The 22594-nt window shown below is 39.0% G+C and overlaps 1 protein-coding gene across 1 annotated transcript in view; it reads left to right on the top strand.

The window, feature by feature from the left end:
- Stxbp4 (syntaxin binding protein 4) overlaps positions 1-22594 on the top strand; it is a 153876-nt gene that overhangs the window by 52998 nt on the left and 78284 nt on the right. The window contains exons 11-12 of the mRNA XM_059271512.1: positions 2874-2963; positions 6499-6564. Coding sequence (XP_059127495.1) covers positions 2874-2963; positions 6499-6564 — 156 coding nt within the window. The remainder of the gene's footprint in view (positions 1-2873; positions 2964-6498; positions 6565-22594) is intronic.

Raw genomic sequence — 22594 nt, 5'->3', positions numbered from 1 at the left:
TTTGTTTTCTTTTGTTTTTTGAGACAAGGTTTCTCTGTATAACAGCCCTGACATTCCTGGAACTAGCTGTGTAGACCAGGATGGCCTCACAGAAATCCGCTTACTTCTGTTTCCCGAGTGCTGGGATTAAAGGCATATGCCACCAACCGCCCAGCCCTGTCATGTATCTCATGTGAAATCACCACTCAAAGTCTCTCATATAGTTTGAAGTCAGCTTCCATTCTCACCTGGACATGGAGCCACTGTTTTGTCCTAATAGAGATGGAGTTCATCATTCTTGCACTTCATAACTAGAATCACAGAGTGTGTGTCCTGTTACTAGTTCTTCCAATCATTGCTTTCTCTGATTCAGATGTCTGGCTCTCACCTTTGTAAGGAGGAATTACTGAGTCAGTGTATGTCAATACTGCTCTTGTTTATTTGACAATGAACTTTTGGATTTAGGAGAATGTGACATTTAGAACCCAAAATATAAGTATCTTGCTGTGATTCTAATAATCATTTCTATATTAAAAACTTCACACAGTGCTACACCTACTGCCAGTACAAGGTCATACACAGAAAGGCAAGGTTGGAGCCCACATTCGTACCCAACACAACTCCAGACTTGGCAGCAGACTGTAGTCCATTAGAGTATGATGACTATATCAGTCTAATCAAGTATCATGAATGGATCATTTTCAAAGAGCAGTGAATATGCTGTAAATACCCAAAAGTATATTTTTCAGTTTAGGCTCTTGTTAGTTTGGTGTATTGAGACTGTTACTTTAACAAATGACATAGAACTAAATGAAAATATCAAACTGAGTTATATGTGAAGAGACTGTAATGTTTTGCTTACACTGGGTTATGATATAAATGGTAATTCACACTCTGTTTATCAATAAACTAAAGACTCATGATATCAGATATATACTGATAAAATACAATGTTGATAGCATTGTGTTAGGTGCCATGACACATGCTAATTAAGACAGATAAAGTTTGCTTTATATAGTCTATCAGGAAGCCCAATACACAAATAATTACAATTTTGTAAGTGCATTATGTAGTAAGGCTAGAATAGTAAAAGAACTTAGAACGTTCAGGGGAGGTGTATAACAAGTTAGCATTTGAATTCTTTTTTGTTTTGTTTTGTTTTGTTTTGTTTTGTTTTTCAAGACAGGGTTCCTCTGTGTAGTTTTGGTGCCTGTCCTGGATCTCACTCTGTAGACCAGACTGGCCTCGAACTCACAGAGATCCTCTTGCTTCTGCCTCCCGAGTGCTGGGATTAAAGGTATGCACCACTGCCGCCTGGCTGAATTCATTTGTAAAAGAAAGGTTGAATTCAGTCTTCTCAGAGGTGACCAAGGAGTTCAGAATGAAGTTAGGTGTAGTGCTGTATGTTGTACTCAGCACTTAGGAGGTTGAAACAAGTTCATAACCAACCTGGGGTACATGGTGAGACTCTGTTTTACCACTGCACATCACCAATAAACCTGTTAGAATGAAACAGAAAAAAAAAGATAAAATGTGATTGTTAGCAGAAGGTATTCTTCAAAATGATAATTATATGCTAAAGGTTATATATGTTAGATCTTAAAGGGCCTAATCTAATATTTAATTTTATATGTTAATCAGTAGCAACAATCCAAGATAAAGAATATTGTGCTATAATCAAAGTGATTTTTTAGAAATAGTAACTGGGTGTGTTAGTTCTTTGGGAAAGGAAAATTGAGGTTAAGATGTAGGGAGGGAATGATAGAGAAAATCCAAATACAAGATAGTAAGAATTAAAGTACAGCAATTGTGTCAAGAATGGATGTGAAAGAGTGACAGATCTATGATATGAGCACAAAACAAGTATGTCATCAGTGGAACTTGCTGATCATTTAGATGTGAGAACCAGGGGAGAGGAACAAGCTAACAATAACTCCAGTTTTCATTAGTACGTTTATGAATGGTAAGACCTCAGTATGTATAGGGAAATAAGAAACCCTTATTTAGGAGATTAAATTAGATGGATGGATGGGTGGATGGATGGATGGATAGATGGATGGATGGATGGATGCATGGATGGATGGATGGATGGATGGATGGATGGATGGATAGAAGGATGGATGGATGGATGGATGGATGGATGGATGGGTGGGTGGATGGATGGATGGATGGATGGGTGGGTGGGTGGGTGGAAGGATGGATGGTGCTTTAGAGCATGCAAGTTAAAGATCCTGACAGGTACAAACAATCAAAGCTATTTGAAATATCTGCACAGCAGGAGATGGACTTGAAAGGTTTCTGAAGAGTCATAATTGGAGCATAACAGTGATTTTGGCCACTTAGTTTACAGATGAAAGGGGGCCATCCCACTCCTCTCCTAGTAAAGGTGTAGAACTAAAAACCCACTAGACCGAATGTGGAATATTCCAGAAAGCAGTGAGACAGTGGCTAGCTCTCCAGGAGAGAGCATTTCAAGACAGCTTGGGTCTGGAGATGGTGTAGTGTTTGAGAGCACTGAGTTCAGGTCTCAGCACAGACATGGGGTGCCTGTAACTCTAGTTCCCCAGGATCCAGTGCCATCCTCTGGCCTCCATAGTCACTGCACACATGTGCTACATATACACAGCCACAAACACATACACATAAAATAAGAATATACATTTTTAAAACATAAATGCATATCTCTTAGTCATATAAATTCTAAGTAGCAATAGTATAAGGTAAAGCTTAAGAGAGAAATCACCCCATACGTTAGTTTTCTTTTACCTAATCAGACAACCCCAAAGTAAAACCTGAGTTTTGTCATGGAGCAAAAGTTTGAGGGTAGTGAAAAAGGACTTTCAGTTTTCAAGGTTAGCCCGTGATACATAACTTCTGTATTTTAATGTTGACAGCTTCTTCCCTGTGATTCTCTAGAAGCCGATGAGCTGGGAAAACTTAAACAAGAAAGGGATGCTGCTCGGGAAGAAGTGAACGCGCTGAAGGTACTCGCCTCTTCTGCTTCCTCACTTTTCCTTTGAAAAAGATGTGATCTCGTACTGGATTTGGGAGGATTGAGGCTCATTTTGTTTTTAATTAAAGTCTGTTAGTACCAAATAGGATCAAATCGCTTGTTTAATTGTCTTTAGAGAGCTTTCTGATGGTTCCCCACTCACTTTTTTTTCCCACTTTGTGATACGCGCATAAGATCCGATGTGCACGGTAGTTTTCCTCTCATGTCTGATCCGGCTCTTCTTCCTCCTTCTCTTCTCTCATGTTGGTGGCAACAGCAGATGTAGCTGAGGAGCCAACTAAGCAAGCTGTGACAATTTTGAATCCTCTGATGTTTGTAGGAAATACATTTTTTTTCCAGGTGCAGGGCCGTGTCTGAGGGATGATGTGTTTTGCTAATGCAATTTGAAAATGAAGGCACTGTGTTTTCAGAACAAATCACATATGCTCCAAATACACGATAACATTTTGATTCACTCTCTGTAGTGGCATTCTGTTCTTAATGGAATACTGGGTCTGAGTTAGATCCTGACTTTCACAGGAAATCATTATATGTTCCAAGGAAAGCAACAAAATTTAAATTATTTTTAATAGGTGACGACCTCTAGTTATTTAATTTAGTTTCATTTGGCATAAATTCTTTATTCAAAAAAGAAGCACCATTTTCTTTCTTCTGTTGTTTTATAATGCCAGTCTTTAGAGAAAGCCAACATTAAAAATTTTTTAGCATATCTTCTCAGAGAGTTTCTGAAGATCACATTTTTAAAAATAAACATATATGTGCAGGGGTCAGAGACACGTGGGAACTTCTGTACCATTCTCTACCTTTAACTATAACCCTAAAACTGCTCCAAAAAGTGAATTCTTTAAACAATTATAAAGAAGTGGATGTGTGTTAACTTACATATAGATTAGTTCTTATAGAGCCACATTATTACAGCTCGGCTTCTGTTTCTCCCTTGCTTCAAGATGAATCATAGCAGCTTCTACCACGGCTCTCCCTTGGTAGAGACCTCCTACACCAGCTATTCATATTACAGTGTTTTTAGCCAGTTCTCTGTTAATGGATATTTAGGTTATCTCTAGTTTTCCATAATCAAAACTAACTCCAGGGACTGGAGAGATGGCTTAGAAGTTATGAGAACTTTCTCCTAGTCCAGAGGACCCAAATTAGGTTCATAGCATCCATATCAAATGACTTACAGCTTCCTATAACTCCAGCTCCAGGGGATCCAACACCGTCTTCTGGCCTCCAAGGACACCCACACATATGTGACATATACACAGTAGATACACACACATGAAAATGAGAAAAAAAGTAAGTCTGTATTAATAATAATAATAATAATAATAATAATAATAATTCCGTTTTTAGTAACTTTGTAGATGTGTGGGTGGGCAGCTGTGAAAGTTCACAGTAAATCTGTGAAAATGGAATTGCAATATTAAAGAATATCAGTGTAAAACATTCTGTATATTTCTCCCAATTTCCTTTCATAAGGTTTTAGTAATTTGTATTCCTTTAGTAAAATGAACTTTCTGCAACTGTGGTTATATTTCATAACTCTGAAATCCCCACCTTTCCACGAGTTGGTGTATCTGTATGGAAAGACAGAATTCCTTTTTTAAATCATTAGTTTCTTCTTACTCTCTTCAAACAGTCCTATAGTGTTGGTCACGTTGATAAGACAGAATTTTCTGTGTGATTCATCTGTACACAAACAAAATCCACAGATGTCAGAGGTTTCAGGGGTTCTTGGATATTTTTCATTTCCCTAAATTTTATCACTGTTAGATTTAATGATATATTTTGAGTTTTATTTTAATGTCAATATTAATTGCTAGAATTTTAATTTGAAACTGTGTGAGCCATACTCACGTAACATTTAGACAGGGTCCCCAGGAGGAGCCATTCAATCAAGATCACCTTTCAAGTTCATGAACTGTAATTGAGCATATTTTAATGTTACAAACCCTGGAGTCCCAGAATAAAACAGACTCTGTTTTAAGTTTCCTCTGCATTAAATCTTTTCTCTGAGACCCATTTTCTTCTAAAGTTTTATAAGGGCTGGAGGGCTGTCTCAGTCATTAAGAGTGCCTGTTGTTCATACAGAGAATCTAGGTTCTATCCCAGCACCCACTTGATGGTTCACAACCAACCATAACCCCAGTTCCAGGGGATCCTATGCTCTCTTTGACCTCTGTGGGCACCAAGCACACATGTGGTGCACATACATACATGCAGGCCAAACACGTATGCACATAAAATAAAATGGATAAATTAAATTTCAAAGTAGTATATCAAGCAATAAATATTATACTTGAGATAATGTTTGTATTTTCAGTTATTATACCTGTTGTGCTACAGGTGTGTACACACACACAGGGATATGCACACTTGGACACACAGAGCAGCAGAGCTTGTTAAATGAGGATCATAGAGCAGAAATGGTCTACTCCCACTCATCATCATCCTCTGACAGCTCTAGTCTCTGTGTCTCACTTGAGGTACAAATAGGCCATGGCTAATTTTTATTTTGCGGAAGTGATGCGTCATAGTGTTATGGGAACTTTTTAACCCAAAGCCTTTCACAGAACTCAGAGTGCTCCTGCTTTTCAGAGAAGAGTGGAAATGTGGGTGCATTTCCCATTAACAGGTGCAAAGGAAAACAGAGCAGAGCGCCAAGAGTGAAGGTGGCTTGAGAGCGTGAAGCCACACAAGGCCCCAGGCTCTCGCTCTGACTGTGGCAGCCGTTAGACTGCTCAGTCAGACTCGCCTTCACTTGCCTGTATTTCCCCTCCTAGACCAGAGCAGGCTGAGTTATCCAGAGGTCAGGTTTTGCCTCTTCTAAACATGGTGATGTTGCCATGAATCTTCACCACGCTATTTAAGGTCCAAGTAGCCTGTTCACATTTTCAGGAAGCTGGCTCCTGAGTCACTAAGCATTTCTGACTAGACCACTCAGCAAGGTGGGACATCTCAGAATACATGCTTAATTTAATTTTAGGTTCAAAAATGGTAATATTTTACACTTATGTTGTAGACAACTATGTATTTCATATTTTGGTATAATAGTTATATCCTTTTTGTGAGTTAATTGTTTGAAAATGGGCTAAAATTACATTAGGAAACTAAGAGTCGACCCAGTCTTTCTTTGGTATGATTAGAAGCTTTTTTTAATGCCCAATTCAGAATAACAAGGCCTTTTGTCTGGTAGCTCTTTGGTAATAATAGCTGTCACTCAAAATTTAGTTGCTGTTAACCCATTTCAATCCTGACTGATTTCTTTTGGATCTCAGAATTTGACATCATATAACATTAAGGTAATAAAGAATGTTTTCACCACAATTATACTTAGATAGCTAAGTACTAGAGAATGTTATGTGAAACCAGAAAATGAGCAGGAATTATATTAGGAGATGTTAGCAATTTGATGTTTGAGGAATAAACATTGAAACAGAGGACTAAAAATCATACTTGGTGTCACGATGACATGCTATTATTAATTCAGTGGTTTTTAAACACAGGAGAAATTACTTGAATCAGAGAAACATAGAAAAGAACTAACAGAAGAACTCCAGAATGTGAAACAGGTAAATCCGTGTGGGGGTAGTGTGGGGGGGAATGGGGGTGCGTGAGGGTGGGTGCATGGGTCTACCCAAATTTTAAAGTGGTAGTGCTTCATCATATCTCAGAATCTGCTGCTGCAAACAACCCAGGAGAAAACTGGAGAACTCTTAAAAAATGAGCCTTTGGAGTTTATACTCACTAGAGTCCTGCTCTGTTACTTAAACAGGGCTTAAAACTCTGAAATGGCTTCCATGAACCAAAATGACCAGCCCCGTTGCTTTCCTGTCCTTCCATTTCCCTTTTCTTTCTGTTCTCCCTTTCTTTCTTTTGTCATTTGTACTTCAAGATTTTATTAAAGAAAAACAAAACAAGCACTCCTCCCCAAAACTGCCCACAGAGCATTGTTACAGTTAGTTGTTAATAGTAAGTGATGAAGAATTTGCTTTCACAGTCCATAGTCTTCACCAAATTGGAAACAGATTAGAACAAGACAGCTAGAAATATGAAAAAGTAGAAGCACAAACAGTGAATCCACCCAGAATGTTAATCCTCTGAGTAAGTGTTACTAGAACCCTGTTAGAGCCCTGCGGTGGTTGCTTGCTTCTGAATCCCTCTCGCACTGCCCTCATGGAAAGCATTAAATTGGCCAAGAAAACAAGCAGAGCCGCACGTGACTCCTATCCTCAATATGGCCATGGCAGAGACCAGAAGAAACCTCCAAAAGTACATATAAGGAGAGTAAATTATTTTCAAAGTAAGTCCTGAAGTTGGCCTGCCACTCAAACCCAGGCTACCTAGAACAGAGAGGCACTAAGGACTCTGAAAAGAGTAGAGAGAAACAAGAATCCATGAAATAGAAGTGAAATCAGCCCCAGAAAGAGAAGGTGTAGTAATCAATGCCCAAATCCCAGACATCTGACAGGATTTGATGGCTCTCAGCCTGGATTCAGAAGAGTGTGGCCCCCCAGAAGTAGCAGCCACTGAGAGTCATAGCTTCTGGGGAAGAATCAGGTGAATTAGTTAACAGAATACTGTAGGACCACACAGTTACACAAAAGAAAACCCCAAGAGGAAAGAAAATGAAGGATCTTACAGAAAGAGAAGACATCTCAATTTGCCCACTTCTCACCCTGGGACCATCAGTAATATGACCCATAATGCACCTACACAGAAGAGGGTGATCTTGACCTAAGACCTTTCTATGAAATAATTTTTTTAAGCAAAAAAAAAAAAAAAAAATCAACATCATTACCAAACTGCAAAAGTTTGTGTGAATTAAAGTTTCAGTCCTGGTAAAATGTGTACAGCAATTGAATAACAAAATGGTAGACAGCTGTAACTTAACATTCCACATTCAGCCAAATAAGTATTTGGAGCTAAGAGAAATATGCCTCAAATCTGAAATTGAAAAAGAAGAAGACAAGAGTAGGGCCAGTGAGATGGCTCACGGAGTCAAGGTGCTTGCTACCAGGCCTGACAGTTGTGAAAATTTAGTAAAGAGATAGAAATGAAAATAAAATTTCCAAGATTTATATTCAAGTGCACTGGAAACATGACAATAAATTGTAGAATTTCTTGGAGAAACCAGTCAGAACAAGAAAACGCTAAAATTGAGAATTATCCAACCAAACTTTCCAGAATTAGAAAAGCTGCATCAAATGAGCAGCCTCTCGGAGGGTCCAGAACCTCCCACCACCACCATGTGTACATGCCCAGAAAGATGATGGATTTCGGGGCCCAGAAGTAAGTTCAGTTACTCCTGGAGCCACTTCACAAAGTAGGAAGTGCTGGAGTTGACAGAGCCACACACTGACAAGGACTTCTGTGCCTGCGTCTGGATGAACCAGGACACCAAAGCATCAATCATAGTCGTAAATGATGCACCGTGGAATCATGATAACTCACAAGCCCGTACCATGTATAATTAGATTAGCTAATGGATGGGAGAGAGCAGCACTGTGGCTCATGGTGATTGTGGAGTGCAGACGGGAAACAGCAGCAACATTGCTAGAATTGGAAAGAAGCATTTTGAATGTTTTAGTAAGGACTGAATTAGGGACAAATTAAGATGCTAAATTTAGGAGGAAATTTTAATGAACAAGATATCTACATAGTTATGTGGTTTAAAAGTAACTCTCCAAACCACTGCTAATTATAAGGGAGAAATAGTAATTATGCAGTGGAAAATTGAGAAAACAGTTTGATGCTAAAAGTTGTCCTCACCAATGAAGAAGTCATCGTCACTCCAAATGTGATACCCTGAAAAGGACACAGTGTCACCTGTGTGCTATTCTGACTGAAAGTGTGTAGCCTAAGTCTAACTTTAGGGGACATCTGGGGTGTGTGTGTGTGTGTGTGTGTGTGTGTGTGTGTGTGTGTGTGTGTGTTATTCTTCAGAACCACTCACCCTAAACTGATACAATGCTGGACATTAAGAGGAGTTAAGAAGCAGGAAATCTAAAATGCCTGACCCAAGGCCAGATCCTGTACTGGGTGGGGGGAATAATGAAGGACATTACTGAGTGATTCAACCAATGTGGAATGCAGAAGGTAGATCAGATTGATAAAAAATATTGACTAGAATTTGAAACTCCTAAATCAACTATAGTTACATATCTTTATTAGGAATACTGTTGTACTTAAGGGGAAAGGGCTATGATATCTGTAATTTACTCTACATGGTTAAGTAACCATATGCATTCATGCATGCATGTTACATACTCATACATATACATGCTGAATATAGGGGAGGTTGAAAACGTAATGTTTTTGCAACAGCTTCTAAATATCCATGCTTTATAAGAATACCTTGTATCTCATTCATCAACATATTGGCCAAAGGCTAAATCTGGTATGTTTGGGAAATCTGGGTGGAGAATATAAGAACATTCTTCTTCTTCCTCTTTATTTTTCTTTGTTTTATTTATTTATTTTATATGTATGAATGTTGGCCTGCGTGTACATATTGCACCACATGCATGCCTGTTGTCCAAGGTCAGAAGAACCCATGGATCCGGTGGATCTGGAGTTATAGATGATTGTGAGCCATCGTGTGGGTGGTGGAAACCAAACCTGGGTCCTCTGCAAGAGCAGCAAATGTCCTTAACCACTGAGACTTCTTTCCAGAATAATGCTATTCTTAGACCTATAAAAAATTTATTATTTATTTTTTTGTTTAAACTTTTTTCATTTTACATACCAACCACTGTTCCCCTTCCTTCCCCTTCTCCTGCCTCCCCCATCTCCCCTAATCCCACCCCCCATTCACTCCTCAAAAGGGTATAAAGCCTCCCTTGGGTAGTCAGCACAGGCTGGCATACCAAGTTGGGCCAGGACTAAGCCCCTCCAATATTAAATCCTCTATAGTTCAGCAGTTTTTCAGACTTTTGTTTTGAGATAGCCTTACTCTGTAACCTGGGTCAACCTCAAACTAATGACAGTTTTCCTGCCTCAGCCTCCAAAGTGATAGAATTACAGTTTAAACACTCTTTTTTGTTGTTTTAGTTTTTAATTAAAGTGTATATGTGCGTGCGCACCTGCATGCGCATGCACACACACATACATGGTGCCTGAGTGCATATGGAGGTCACAGAGCAACTTTAGAGAATTAATTCTTTTCATCCTGCCTTTGGGTTCTGGGAATGGACTGGCTCATCAGGCCTGGCCATGGACATCTTTACCTTCCTAGCACCTAATTGGCCCCTGACCCTTATTTTATGAAGTATTTGATGTTATGCCTTTTAAGTTTTTTTTTTTACTTCTATGTCTTCAGTACCTGTACCTTCAGTATGCTTTACATTTCAGTGTTTCTTTGTGTTCTGAAAGTGGGATTTATGAATCTTCTTAGTTAAATTTTATGTGTAAAATAAATTAAGGGATGTTCTCACTACATTTAATTAAAACTTTCTGTTTTCCTAAGTTCTTGGGGTACATTAACTGTTGATTACTAACTGTGTTTGATGTAATGGTTACATTAAAGCTGACAGAAGACACAAATCTGAGAAAGAAAGGGAGGGAGTAAGGAAAGGAGGCGGCAGATGTACTGTCTTTTCCCCGCAATACCTACCCTTTCCACATAAGGCCTTCCTGTATTTATTTCTCTGAAATGATTATTTTCCATTATACAAAAAAACATCAACTATATCAATAAATCATCTGTATCAGAACTTAATATGAATAAACAGGGAAACGAGATAGATGAAAGTGTGAAGAGTCAAAATTCTTACTCTTCTATGATGGGTGAATGTGCAGAAGCACAGGTGTAGGAGATGAGGGGCTACTGAACGAGTGTGAGTATTAGACCATGTAGGTTTGTACCCCCATCCTGCCTCATGTTAGCAGGTGACCTCCAGCAAGTTACTTTGCCTTCCTAAGCCTGCGTTTGATAATAGGATCTATCCCAAGAATGTCAGAATTGAGTGAGAGTAAATCCATACAGTGTGCTGTATACCACCCATAGTAAACACTCAAGTATTAACATGACTGTTAGAAGTCATAGAAGGAATGTTAAAAGATGACTGCAATTTGTTTTAGCCATTTAATTTAGAGGGTAAATGAAATTCTAGCTGAGGGATTAGAGAACTTCTCATAGATGGGTAGGGTATAAGCTGGGCTTATAACAGTGTGAACATTCTTTCATAGCAGGGAGAAACATGTCTGTAGGGCCAGAGGCCATTTTTGTGTTTTTAATTTTCACTGTGTTTGTATCTTTGTGTCTGATAAAGTAATAATAAAGTCAACCTGTAATTTATCCTGAGAACTTCAGAGTTTAAGTGTGTTAACTTTGTCAGCTGATCCTGGGAAAATAGCAGTGAAGTATTCTTGTAACATCATCACCGTAATTACTAAATAGAAGCATGGATATAAAGAGAACAGGAAATGACATTTAAGTTGAAATTTTGAGGCCAAAGCACATAGGAAGTTGAATATTAACCTACAGGTTCAACAATCAACTGCCCCCAATGGTATTTGACAAATGAGAATAATGTGCATTTTCCTCCACCCTTAATCTGATCATTCCTTTTCACACCACATTCAACTTATTGTCCTTACAAAATTTGAGGTCAGCTGAATGTTTTTTAACTGAATGAATGTAATTACAGTGTTTACCACTCTTTAGCATTGCCCTCTCTGTTCCAAGCCCATCTTCCTGGCATTGTCAGCTTCTTTCCATATCATACTTCTACCCTTGCCCCACCCCTCAATAGTCCAGATTGAACACTTAACTATAAATATTCTTTTAAAAACTTAAGAGAAAACTGTAGGTTTAGGGTAAAAGGGCCAGCCAGAGAAACATACTCTGGCCCTGAAACCAGAGCCAGTGAAAGAAACACACCCTGTCCCTGAAACCAAAAGGCTAAAACGGGCCAGTGAAAGAAACACATCCCAGCAATGAAACCAGAGCCAAAGAAACTGACTCTGCTTCTGACCAACTCAACACCAAAACCAACCAATCTCTGAGCACGAAATCCAGCCAATCTCTGAGCTTGTCCAAGCTCAGGGGTTGAAATCTGACCAGTTCCCACCCTGCAAATCTTCACCCTGGAAAAGCTCTGCTCCTGAGAAGCCCTGTGTAAGTAAGCCTTCTGCCTGCTCAGTTGGCCCCTGCCGTTTTCTACCCTGGCGGAGGCAGCCACTCTCCTGGATTCTTCCCTCTCAATAAATCTCTGTGAGGTTTGAGGGAAGACCTTCTTTCGCCCAAATGGAACGGAGCAGGGGAGTAACAGCTTTCCCTGGAGCCAGAGCAGAAAGGAACAGAACTGTAGTAACTTCACTGGGAAAACCTTCCCCTAGCAGGGCAGAGTTGTTAACACTGGGGAAGCCTTTCCCTGGAGCAGGGCAGTGAGCTCCTTCGCTTGAGGTGACTTCATGGTACTCCTTGGCGCCTGACTGCCAGGATCCCTTTCCATCTGATCAGCAACGCTTACAGTAGGACTTACTGTCATATCTAGTAAAAGCCAAAAATCCAAAACTGACAAGTTGGCCAACGGGATCTGCCATCTTGCCCCAACTGACTCCTCTCATGCTCTCCTCACCTCCACAACCCTGTGGTTCTCCATCCCTTCTATTCCGCTTTCTCCAGCCCCCTGGTCTTCTGTACCACCACCTACATAGTGGATGGGAGGATTTTGAGTAGTGCTAATCTCTTTTGCTCATCCTTTACAATGTGCTTGTTAGGTTTTCTTTCTTAGCTTTATCTCCTGAGTAGAGAGTGTTTCTTGGGGACAGCTACCTCTGATTTCAGCAGCAGCTGCCACAGACTAGGTACTCCTATGTTTGGGAAAGTGAGGAAGGGAAGAAGGAAAACAATGAGAGATTAATTTAACATCAGATTAGGAAGTAACTGAAGAGCAAATGAAAGACTATTGTAAAAGTCTAATTTAACACTGTCCAATAGAAATATAAAAGCCACTTACAGACAGTTAAATTGTACTAGCAGAAAGAAACAATAAAATTACATATATTTAATCTGTTATATATAAAATATTTTGGCATGCAACAATGTTAAAAAAATTTTAATGAGATACTTCATATTTTTTGCACTGTATCTTTACAATAGTATTACTTTTCACTTTTAGAACATCTTTATAATATTAAATTTTGATTGAAAATACCGGACCTGTGTTTTAATAAAATTTATGTAAAAACATAGATTCATGTGCTCAAATTTTTCTAAGCTTACTTTAAAAGTTTCTTATAACTGAATTAAATCCCAAAGTTTCTTAATATTTGTATCCATGTTCACATAACTAAGTTTTTTAGAATAATTTATCTTTTCATAACTATATCTGCTTAAGAATATTGTGTAATTCTTTTCAACTCAGTAATATAACTTCATTTTCCAGGAAATGACATACATTGGTCATAGCTCTAAACAGTATCAGCTGCAAAACATATTTTAAGATCATATTAGTTTTGTAGCCAATTGATATAATATCTATCAATAACTAGGATTTACCTGTCGATACATATGAGGAAAAGTAATTATAAAGTAATTATAATTGTTGGTTATTATTACAAATTTCAATGGCAGTTTAAGTTCTGACTGTTTCATACTTCAGCATTCAGATCTCCCATTTGTAAGAGTTTCATGTGAATTAGTTCATTCATATGCAGTGTGATATTGATGAGAAAAATGTAAATTGTACTGCCTTTTTTTTTGTTGTTGTTGTTGATGATTACTAGATAATGGGACTAAAACTGTGCCCACAGCAGTTTTACACAATGAGCACCAGAAAGCTAAGCACAAGTTTGTGGGGTTTTTACCATATGTATCTTTCTCATGGTGTAATAAAATAATAAAATGCATGTTTAAAAATATCAATAAATTCAGTGTCTTGCTCTGACAAAGCTGGAATACCATCTGCTGGAATAACAACTTATTTTTTATTATCTAGCTGAAATATTTCTTTAGAATATCTATTCTAAACATTTTGAGTTTTTTTTTCTCAGCTAAAAATTAACATTTCATCAAAACTTTGGAAGCTCTTTGAGATAAATGTTCTTGAAATCTCAGTCTACTATTTTCTCTTTTGTTACATCATGTACCTGAAACTATAGAAAAGTAATTGGTTTACATATTTTAGTTCTGCAAGATCGCTAGTATTGTTAGAAAGTTTCTAGGGTATGTGGGAATTTGTGACTTAATTAAAGAACTATATCTATATTTACAAAGTACCTTTTCTGTCCTTATCATAACTGAAATTACCAGCTTAATTTAAAAAAAAAATGGTTTCCTTTGTTGCATAAACCAAATAGGTTCTCCCGCTGCCAGGGTTACAGATGTGGAGCATTTCCTTCTGAGTTAACGGTGAATCCCATTCGTTCTTTGCTGGTTATTAAAAGAAAACTTTCTAGCAAATTCATGGTGCGCTTACAAAAATATGTTTCACTATTGCTCAGTGTTTATATATTGAAAAAATATTGTACTCCAAATATCTTTGTAAAATCTTCATGCTTTTTCTGTCCTGGTCATATTGCTAGTCAGTTTATTCTTCATCAGTAGAATGTCCTAATTGTATTCTTCTTAATATTTTGATGTATTCTTTGACAGTATCCTACATGTGTGTAATGTATTGTGATCATTTCCACCCCTAATTCCCACTCCGTCTCTTCCCTTACCCTTTATACTTTCCCATCCCATCTTAATGTCCTCTCTCTCTCTCTCTCTCTCTCTCTCTCTCTCTCTCTCTCTCTCTCTCTCTCTCTCTTTCTCTCTCTCTCTCTCTCTCTCTCTCTCTCTTTATAATCTTCTGAGTCCAGTTAGTGATGCCTGCATGCCTGGTGGTTAATGGGGTCCTCCACCTGCCAGTGACTGCACCCCTGAAGAGTAGTGACTCCACCTCCCTCAGCAGCCATCAGTTGGGAATAGCACCTTAGCTAGAATAGTGCCTTATGAGCCCCTCCCCCATGCATGCCTGAATGCTGGCGACCTTGGGTAACTGTAGCTGCTGGGAGTTCCTGAGGGCAGTGGCCATGTCATGTTCTGAAGACAGCATGTCACAGCACTTTCCCATCCTTCAGCTCTGACAGTTGCCATGCTCTGCCTGGTCAGCAGATGTTCCCAGGGCCTTGAAGGGGTTAATAGAGATGTTCTCTTTAGGGCTGAGCACTCAGCGGTCACTTAGTCTCAGCTCTGGGGTCAGATAGAAAACTCTACAATGACTGCTGCTCACCGGAAAAAGAAGATTCTCTAACCAGGGATGAAAGCAGCACTAATCTGTGCATTGAAACAAATATTTAGTAGGTATTTTGATACCGTGTCCATTTAATAGAACAACATTAGTAATTCCCTCTTAAGGCTATAGTCTCCCCAGCCATGTTTTGTTTGTTTGTTTGTTTGTTTGTTTTACCAAAGTTACATGAATTCTTCCTGTACAGTGGGCCTCACATCTGGTCAGAAAGTGGGCAGCTGTGCCCATAACCGTCATGCTGTTCTTGTACCAGTAGACACATACTGTCCGGAAGGTGGGTATTGTGGCATACAGGGTCCACCTACTGGAGAAGTCCACTGATCCTTTTCTTCCTCAGTTGCCTACATAGCACCTCTCAGCACTATGGAAGCTAGCCAGCAGGAACTTTCTAGGTCAGCTCAGCTTGGTTTCTCTGTGTCCTGCAACCAAAGTGTGTTATGTCTTCGGCAATAGCATCTTACAAACTAGTTATGGTAGAGAAGCAAGACCAATGGCAGTAGCATGTGGTGTTTGGGGGGCAGGGAGCCCTGGGGTCTTGCTGACCACTAATTCATGGGGGAAGTCCCTTTATTAACTCATTTCGAGACTGTATCTTGGAAAATGATGAACCAGTCCTAAAAGCATCGTGGTTTCTCCTTTCAAAAGGTCTTTAGCTGTTTTAAATTACGGAAGCTGATTTACCTTTAGTGTAATGACCTAAAATGAAATCAGCGAGTAACTAAAGGGAAGAGAGGGATAGTGGGCAAAAGGCAGAGAAAGAAAAAAATAGAAGAACAAGCTTTAGGCATCGGCGTCCTTTTTCACTGAAAGGGTCTGGACCCTTGTTTTTCTTCAACCAGGGATCACCATGACACTTCATACTCTTGGTTCTGTAATGAATTGACTGCACTGGTTTCTGAAACCTGTCTTTTTTTTTTTTTTTTTTTAGATTTCATGCCCTACAGAATAGCCCAGCCCTGCTGTTTAAATTATAAGGACAGTTTCCCATGAAGTTATACTTGTCACTTTTTTTTTTCTTCAAGTTCTAACAACTTCTAACAGGCATGAGCCGGTCCTGTAGCATCTTCCTTTGATCAACAACTTTCTAAAACCCACCCTCACACTCAAGTTGTTTTTAAATGTCCTTCCAAGGTAGTGTTATGACCTCGGGCAACATGAATTGGTGAATACTCCAAAGCCAAAATACTTGGCTTGTCTGAACCGGTCGGTCTTTGCCCTGATGGAGCTCGGGAAGTTGTTTATTGGCAGCTTCGCTAGGAGCAGAGACCTGGTCCACTTGTAGTTGTCTCATCTGCGCAGAGTTTGGGCCAACGACTTCAGAGGGGCAGGAAATAGGAGGTCGCATCAGTTCAGGATTCTCCGGCATGGACTTGTCCACAGCACACACTGGTGGCAGCTCTCTCTGGGTGTGTGGATGAGGCAAGACTGACAACTTTGAAAACAAGTTACCGATCTCTAAAAAGAGTGTGGTCCCAGTCCCACACTTCTCGGGAGTGTTTCCTTGTGGCTTTAAGGAGACAATGACACCTCTGATTTTTATATCTGGGTGACCTCTAGATACCGCCTTAGTTTTTGGTAATTTGAACTTTTAATAGTTTTCTATAGCAGTACTAGTAGTTATTCTAAAATACCATCTCATCATTGGAGGGAAGAAAATAAGAAAAATACAGACATTCGTTGTATCAATCCTTTCTCTTCCAAAAACATGCTGTAGTAAAATGTTCCTCCTCCCTCTTAGACTGATAGCTTCTGCTTCCCTCTAAAGACCTTTTACAGAGAGATGCCTCATGCTGCTCTTTTGGGGCCATGGCCACCTCCTTCCTCACACCCTCCTCATACCTGACGACTGCTAATCTACTGTCCACTCTACATGTGTCATTTGGAACCGCTATACACATGGAACCATATAGCAAGCCGCTTTTCATCATCTATTTTCACTCATTTAACTCTCTTGGATCCATCTGGAATGTTGCAGCGATCCACAGGCTGCTCTTTTTTGTTGATGAGAGCATTATAAAACTAGTGTTCTCTAAGATGTCGTGGACTGTTTCAGTGTTACCTTCCTGGTTGTGATTTTCTACTGTTAGCATGCAGGATGTGACTACTAGGTGAGATTTTATGAACATGAGATCGCTGTGTGGTATTATAATTGTGACTCAGTACTAACCTTAGAAAGGCATTTAAGGCCAGGTGGTGGTAGCGCACGCCTTTAATCCCAGAGCCAGGCAGATCTCTGTGAGTTCAAGGCCAGCTTGGTCTACAGAGCGAGATCTAGGACAGGCACCAAAACCATACAGAGAAACCCTGTGTCGGAAAAAAAAAAAGGCATTTATGAGCAAGAAAGTACTCTGAGAACAATTATAAAGCACTTATACTGTTAGTCAACAATGTGATTCAAGAAGCTTATGGAACAAATAAACTTGGGTATATTTTTCAGCATTAATTCTCTTTTTTTTTAATGATCAGAAAATGACTTCTCTTTTCCCTCCCATTAGACTGTCCTAGACACTGCCTAAGGTAAGGAAAGCTTACTTGACAAAAGGAGCAGGAGACGTGCTTTCCCAGAGTCCCAGTCATCGTCCTGTTTAGACCTAGTGATTCACTTGAAGGGAATGCAGCACTCCAGGCAAGCTTTAGCAAACTCAAGTGCTGCTATGGCTACGATAAGGTTGAAGTATCTCCTCAGTTTCCTGTGTTGGAAGCCCGGTGTTCAGGGTAAAGATACAAACAGGTGATAGAACCATTAAAAACTAGAAAGACCCTTAGGTCATGGGTCACACCCTTGGATGTTCTCATGGGACCCTTTCCTCTCTATGCAATTACTCCTTCTCACACATACGCTATCTCACTTGTACTTCCACCATAACACCATCCACCATGATGTAACACAGCCAAGTGACCTGTCAGTCATCATCATGCTGTTGGGAACTAACTAAACCTTTCTTTACAAGTTACCCCACTCAGATAGTTTATAGCAGGAATGACTAATACAAGTGTCTACCTCAGAATTTCCATTACAGAAGATCTTGGTGTCTTAAGGATTCCAAGAGACACTTTTTCTGTCTTGTCTGTACTATAAACTTCTTTTAATTGTTCTGACTTCATTAGAGACCATTTTCAGTGTTGGAGGAATTTGGAAAGAAAGTGATGGTATTCTTCATGAAGACCTGCAGTTAATTTGGTTATACCATTACCTGTAGGAGGTTTCCCCATGGAAAACTGGTGAAGAGAGTGTTCCATACAATGCATCTTTTATGGTCTGGCTCTGCAAGGGACCACATGCCATCCTCCAACCCATCACTTTGCGCATGCCTATAGTAACTTGCAAGAGAGAATTAACAGAGTCCTTTTAAATAATTTATTAAATATAGGTTTTATACGAAGGTACCATGAAGGATAAACATACAGCCTTTAGGACTGTAGGGAGAAAAAAAGAGTAAAGTAGAGCAATACCATCACTTTCTAGTGAACTTTTCCTAGTAGGGACCTTGAAGCTGGTGGGTTGTTAGAGACGTATTTGTATACAAAACCAAGTGGCCTCACCCTCCATAATTTTCCTTATTTACCTAAGAACAAACAGATACATACCTCTAAAAATCCATAATTATTTGCTGATGGAGCACCTTTTAGGTTCCACTTTAGACATCTGTGTAGATGTCAAACATTTTTTTAAAATGTCGGAGCAATATATAATATTTGGACTGACAAACGAGAACATTTGATCTAAGGAGGAAGTAGTGACAAGGTGGCTGGTACTATAAAAGTCTTATCTTGGCAGTTCGGTGTGTGAGAAACACCTTCAGTACTTCTGTCGTATGGGACTCATGACATGGTACTAATGATTTATTCACAAAATATTGAAGAACTACAAACAAGACTCATCTAGTCTTGCTGACCCCACATAAGTAAATTATCCTGTTTAAAAATGTACATTGGGAGAGATTGTCTATGCCTGAGTTGGAGAATAACGAGATCTCCATCGTAGTTCTTGAGTGTTAAAGGCAGCACTTGCACTTGGTGATTCACTTGGAGTGAATGCAGCACTCCAGACAAGCTGTAGCAAACTCAAGTGTTGCCATGGCTATGATATGGTTGCAGTATCTCCTCAGAGTTCCCTATGTTGGAAGCCCGGTGTTCAGAGTAAAGATTTAAATGAGTAATAGAACCATTAAAAAGTGGAAAGATCCTTGGGTCAGAGGGCACACCCTTGGGTGTTCTTTCCAGGCCATTACTCCTTCTCACACATGCTCCATCTCACTTGCACTTGCTAATATGGCAGAAATGACACTCTACTGGTCTCCACAGAGCCTTTGTCTTACTGGCATCTCCTTTTGTGCCTTTTCATCTTCTTCTGTCATATTCTAAAGACCTGCCTCATCCCATTTCTCCACATCAGTATATGAGATCTCTTTATATGGTGGATACCGACTCTTTTTATCGTTTGCTTTTGTTTTGGTTTGGTTTGGTTTGGTTTTTTGAGACGGTTTCTCTGTGAAGCAGTCCTGGAACTCACTCTTATAGACCAGGCTGGCCTCGAACTTACAGAGATCCATCTGCCTCTGCCTCCCGAGTGCTGGGATTAAAGGTGTGTGCCACCCCCACTCAGCCTAGGTATTGACTTTTATTTCTCCCAACCCTAAGACAAATATTTAACCTGTACAAACATCCCTTCTCTCATTGCATGAACATGAGTGGTTTTGTATTGTCAATTTAATTTTACTATCTTTTTCTTTTTAAAATCTTTGAAGAACTTTATTCCTGGCCATATATCAGATGCATATTTACCCAGATCCCCATCCTATTGTTATTTAATGCTGAAGTATTCTTTCAGCATGTGGTGGAAGATGAGAGTATACACTTTTCCCCCAAATGGTTTCCTTAGCAACCATTTATTGTTTTTTGTGGTATCACCCTTAGTTATAGACTCATTTTTACATAGCCTAAGGTTTGTTTCACCTATTCAGTCTTCACAGTACTTTCTCAATAATTATTTGTTAGGCAAGTGACTATTTTATTTACCTCTTTGGCTAGAATAAGATATTATAATTATTTATATGTGAATTACATCCTTAGGCTGTGTCCTACATTGTGCCCCCCCTTTCTGAACTTCAAGATCTTAAACAGGATTCTCATTCTCTCTGTCTCTCTGTCTCTCTCTCTCTCTCTCTCTCTCTCTCTTTCTCTCTCTCTCTCTCCCTCTCTCTCTCTCTCACACACACACACATACACACACACACACACACACACACACACACACACACACACACACCAAAAAAAGTTTAAGAAAATTTGTATTCCAGAGTTAATTTGAAGTGAATGTACGAATGTACCTTGGGCACATTTGTAACTAAATGGGCACATAGATTTTTATTTGTCAACTTTCAGTACACTAAAAAAAATACATGTTCAGGGTTAAACCATCCTGATGTTAAAACATGGTTTAAACTAATTAACATATATAGATATATAGATATATATATATAAAAGATTATCACATGGTACAACTTATCTGAGTTATGTACGTATGTACCTGTCCTTGACTAGGAACTCCTCTTTATGAAGGAGATTGGAAAGTATTTTCTTTGCTGTCCAAAGGCAGAAATAGGTTTTTGTACCTCTTAGAGTGGGATAGCTACAGGTAAAGAAGTTGGCAACCCCTAGGAAGGTTAATTAGAGCTAATTATAATATGATTGACCTAATTTTCCTCCAGAAAGTTTAAGCGATTCTTTCTTTGCACAGTGAAGATTTTATTTTTTCATATGAACTAAACCCTGCTTTCTGAACTTACAAATTATCCATGTTATACACTTTACAAAAAAAGGAAGTGTTGCTTCGCACATTGTAGAATAAGGATTAGGTGGGGTTGGAACAAACCTTTAAGATTTCATCATCCTTAACAGCATTTACTGTATTAATACATGTTGAAAAGGGAATATAAACAAATATTTGTAATTTTAAATCTTTAATGCAAAAATAACATAATTGTCAAACAGTGAAATATAACATTTCTTTTAACTTTGATATTTGCTTCATTTTATTTAGATTTTATATAATCTCATTTGCTTGATAAATACCATAAAATGATTCTTTTAAATTCTTATGTAGATGTGTATTAGGCATATGTGTGAATTTTTACGTGTGTCATCATGGAAGACAGTTTAATGTACTAAAGCTAGAAGCTCACTTGGATGCTGGTAGTGGAGACTTTGAAATACGGAGAGGGAGGATGTATTTTACTGTGGACCGTATTTGTTACTGAAGCTGGAAACTGACCGATGACTGATAAACTGATCCTTCAGCAATGTGGAGAGCACATTACAATGACAGACACAGGAGGCAAGTCCCTTATGTGAGTTTCATCCCGTGCACAAGATGGTAAAAACCCAAATCTGATGTGAGGATACAAAAGGAATTAAGAAATGGCTGCAAACTGCATCATAAAGATTTCACAAGTGTTTAATGGCCGATTAAGTAAGGTGCTACAGTCATTAGACCTGGATTGCCCATGAAGATAGGAAGAAAGGTGGGGGCGTAGAGACAGGTAATAAGTTTTCTGTGAGCTGGTCTTGGTCCTACATGCCTCTAGTCCTAGCATTTTGGATGCAGAAGCAGGAGTATCAACTCAAGTTTGAGACTAGCCTGTTCTACATTGAGTTTCAAGTCCAGCTTGGGTTACATAGCAAGAGGATGTCTCCAAAAGTGTTTTGTGAATTTAGAGTCTTCTCTAAATTCATTCATGTTTATTGGGTGTGTTGTCCATTCACTCATGAATATATCTGCAAAGCACTTTGAGATCATCCTTTCAGACAGCTAAAAAGTAAGTCAGATACACAAATTAAGGAGACTGGCCATAACTTGTTTTTAAACAATTCTCATTCACCAAACAGCCTTCTTCCTGCAGTAAGCCTTAATTTTTTTTTTTTTCTGAAAACTGTAAATGGGACCCAAGACTCAGAAAGGCTTTCCAGTGAGCGAATGTCGGAAGCTGATAAGAGAAGCATTCTCCGGGCTTGGTAGCATAACTTACTGAAGACATATCTCCTTGCAATCTGCTGTTTTCCCCTGTCAGCCACTGACATTTGAAAGATTTACTGATTAGCTTATAAGTTACAGAGCTTGTAAGTGTTGTGGACTTCTGAGCTAATTGCACGTTTGCAGCAGCAATTAATGCTTCTCCTACTTTAGGGAGCTGTTAGCACTCATACCTAGAGAGAGGATAGTTTCATGTAATTTTTTTTATCATTAAAAAAGACGTGTGCAAATTACATTTCCAGACAGCTAGTATTACCAGTTGAGTACCTCAAGAAAGCCCTTACTTAATAAATTAGCTTGTCAGGCTGTATAATGGCATACATGATA

This window comes from Peromyscus eremicus, chromosome 8a (genome assembly GCF_949786415.1).
Source record: "Peromyscus eremicus chromosome 8a, PerEre_H2_v1, whole genome shotgun sequence".
NCBI lineage: Eukaryota > Metazoa > Chordata > Mammalia > Rodentia > Cricetidae > Peromyscus > Peromyscus eremicus.
The sequence above is the reverse complement of the archived record's forward strand: the minus strand, read 5'-3'. Positions and strand labels throughout refer to the sequence as shown.